The following is a 2,697-nucleotide window of genomic DNA, read 5'->3' as shown; positions in this document are numbered from 1 at the left end:
ATGACTTGAAAGCCAATTGGTAGGCTTGCTTCCAGAGTGGATGTATGTAAACGGCAAACGCATTCTTATCTTCTTTCAGCTAACCAAAGTGCAAAGCAACACAACGCTTGTCATGTAGGGGAAAGGCGATTTGATCAAAGTCAGACAGTAAATGAGAGGGCAAATTTAAAGTTGAATATCTCTTCAATCGGACTAAAGGATAGCCAAAAGTAATTAGATAAGTGGGTATCCTGCCCATGTTAGCTTCAAGATGGTAAAAATTATTTAGGGATTATGTATCTGTAGGGTGTATCTCTACACTCAGCCACCATATTTAGCGCTTATTGAGCACGAAAGATGAAGAAGAAGGAAAAGAAGGTAGAACATTCTCGTACAGCATAGAATAGAAGAGAATCGCACCCCCGTTTTGTAGTTATTGTGGGGAGTCACATTTCATCCATGAAATCAGCTTGCAACGCGCGATGTTGGCGCGTTGTACCATTGTGTGCCATTTCACTCCACCCTTCTGGCATACTACTGACGGGAAATTAGTGACCCTGGTCAGTCAGCTGTCATTCAAAAACATCGACCAAAAAGATGAAAAGTGATTAAAAATTTGAGCACAACATACGAGAGAATAACACAGCCTAAAACTAACAGGCAAAAAAACAATGAATGCTAACCCACAACTTTTTACAAATGCTCTGCCTACCATAGAGATTTGTCATCATCGGCAACAAAAATCTTTTATGTATCACCTACGTCTTTTCTTGCACAAGATCTAGCAGCTTTAAATAAAGGTGGGGAGATAGGGCCGCTTATTAATCAGTCTGATTGAAGGAATTCTTAGAGCTAAAATCACTTCCTTACTCAATTTCAGATGTTGGTATCGTAGTGCAGAATGGATTAGCATATCATCATCTGGCTTCTATCTTTGTGCTTAACCCCTTCCCTCTTAACGATAGGAGTTTTGCACATTTCCCGCTATGATTAGCTTGAGAGGCACCTCACCGATGGCCCTGTCAAATACAAGCACAATGGAAAAGAACACACTGATCATCGCCTAGGGACAAATGAGAAATCGGGCCTCTAAGCAAAAATGTTCCATGTCCCTAGATTCACTAACGTGATGTACAGTAGGCACTGTCAAATCGAGAAAGTGATGCGTCTTGGTCAACTATTATTCTGCCTCACACATATCGCTATGCGGTTGCACTAAATTGGCACACACAGACTGGTGGAGGGCAAATCACCACAATACATGCGACATATAGTGCCCAGTATTCCTAGTGTTTTATCCGCATCATAATTCAAACTTCAAAACGTTTTCTTTTAAGAGGAATATAAAAAAAACATCAGTTTACTATAAATTGTTTACGGTTTTTCGTCTCCTAATAGCCCATCACAAGTACCACATTTGAAGTATCTATTGACCTTATAACCTGACGTTATGTAAAAGGAAGCATGGGGAATGATAAAAGTGACTCGCCCTCTTCTCTAGTAGTTCTCTAGCATATAGGACAACATTGGATGCTACAGCTTGTTACAGCGCACATCTTTTTCTCTGACCTCCCAAAGGACCGTAACTATGCGTCCTGACCTTAACTACAAGGTTGTTGCATGTCTACCTGCTGGACACCTTTGTCAATATCAAGTAGCTTGTGTAATTTGCAAAAGAAGTGACAAAACAAAATTGTGTAGAAAAGGAAGGACAAGTATGCAAAAATGCTGGTTTTATTTGTGCAAATGCAATTAAGCATCTTGAATGGCATTCGCTGTTACTGCGCTTCCACCCCCACTCGCGGACGTCAGGCTAAACCACCTCGACGTAACAGTGAATAGCAAGCCCACATGTGAGCGTTTCGTCAGAGCAACAACTCGTGTGTTTACTTCTCCACTTCATTTAGTACCTTAACCTGCGTTCGAGTTTTCTGAGTGATAGTCGCTGGGATTAAGTTATTGTCAGTTGAGTTCTCCCAAAGTCAGGGTATGAAAGATCTTGCAGCATCGCTCACATTGACTTGGCTTTAAATGCTAAATCAACCAATCAGCGGGCGGTGTTGGCCTACGTAAAACTCAGATGAGCTCTGCTGAAGCGTCTTTGAATGCTGAGTCCGACTCCCTGGACAGGATATATTAGGGCTCTCTGTAGTTGGCTCGGCAGTGCTTGCTCCATCGCTTACACTGGCCGTTACTGCGTAAGCTGGAAACACAAACATCCGCTTGCAACTCGTCCTTTTCTCGCCCAAACTTCAGAGCAAATTGTCTTAGTCAAGGAACCGAGGTGATCTAGCTCAAATATTTTGGAACATGGAATGAAGCCGCATATCTACGAACAAATTTGTACTCAGAAAATAAGGAGCTTGTATTATGTTGCCTCCCCGTTTCTGTTTTACTAAGCTCAAGAAAATTCCATCCCCAGACATCCATTGTGCACGCACCTCCCCAACGAACAGGTGTGTGTTCCAACCAAAAGAAGCACTCGTTTAGGCTCACAAAATTAAAGAACAAAAGTGTCTACTTTTAGCAGAAATTACAGGCAGATAGTCAAATTCTGAGTTGACAACTGAGTTGAATGTTGCCTGCCCTACAAACTCGTTCTCATATTCTTCAGCTGACTTTGGAAAGGAAGTCAATTTTACGCAGTAGTCTGCGTTCGGCAAAAGCAGCAAAAATAATTTGCTATGCTTTTACCCATTAGTGAAGCATTGTCGTGCG

At 41.8% G+C, this 2,697-nt stretch overlaps 1 protein-coding gene across 1 annotated transcript; it reads left to right on the top strand. All coding sequences in view use genetic code 11, as the record gives it.

The window, feature by feature from the left end:
* Positions 1–1,744: 1,744 nt before the first annotated feature.
* EGR_10368 (hypothetical protein) lies at positions 1,745–2,119 on the top strand (the record flags this gene model as incomplete). Its single annotated transcript, XM_024499617.1, has 2 exons — positions 1,745–1,832; positions 2,031–2,119. 2 exons carry the CDS (start codon positions 1,745–1,747, stop codon positions 2,117–2,119), a joined length of 177 nt encoding a protein of 58 aa, XP_024345965.1.
* Positions 2,120–2,697: the final 578 nt, after the last annotated feature.

The sequence above is a fragment of the Echinococcus granulosus genome, assembly GCF_000524195.1.
Source record: "Echinococcus granulosus chromosome Unknown EG_S00213, whole genome shotgun sequence".
NCBI lineage: Eukaryota > Metazoa > Platyhelminthes > Cestoda > Cyclophyllidea > Taeniidae > Echinococcus > Echinococcus granulosus.
This window is presented reverse-complemented; position numbering and strand designations above follow the sequence as displayed.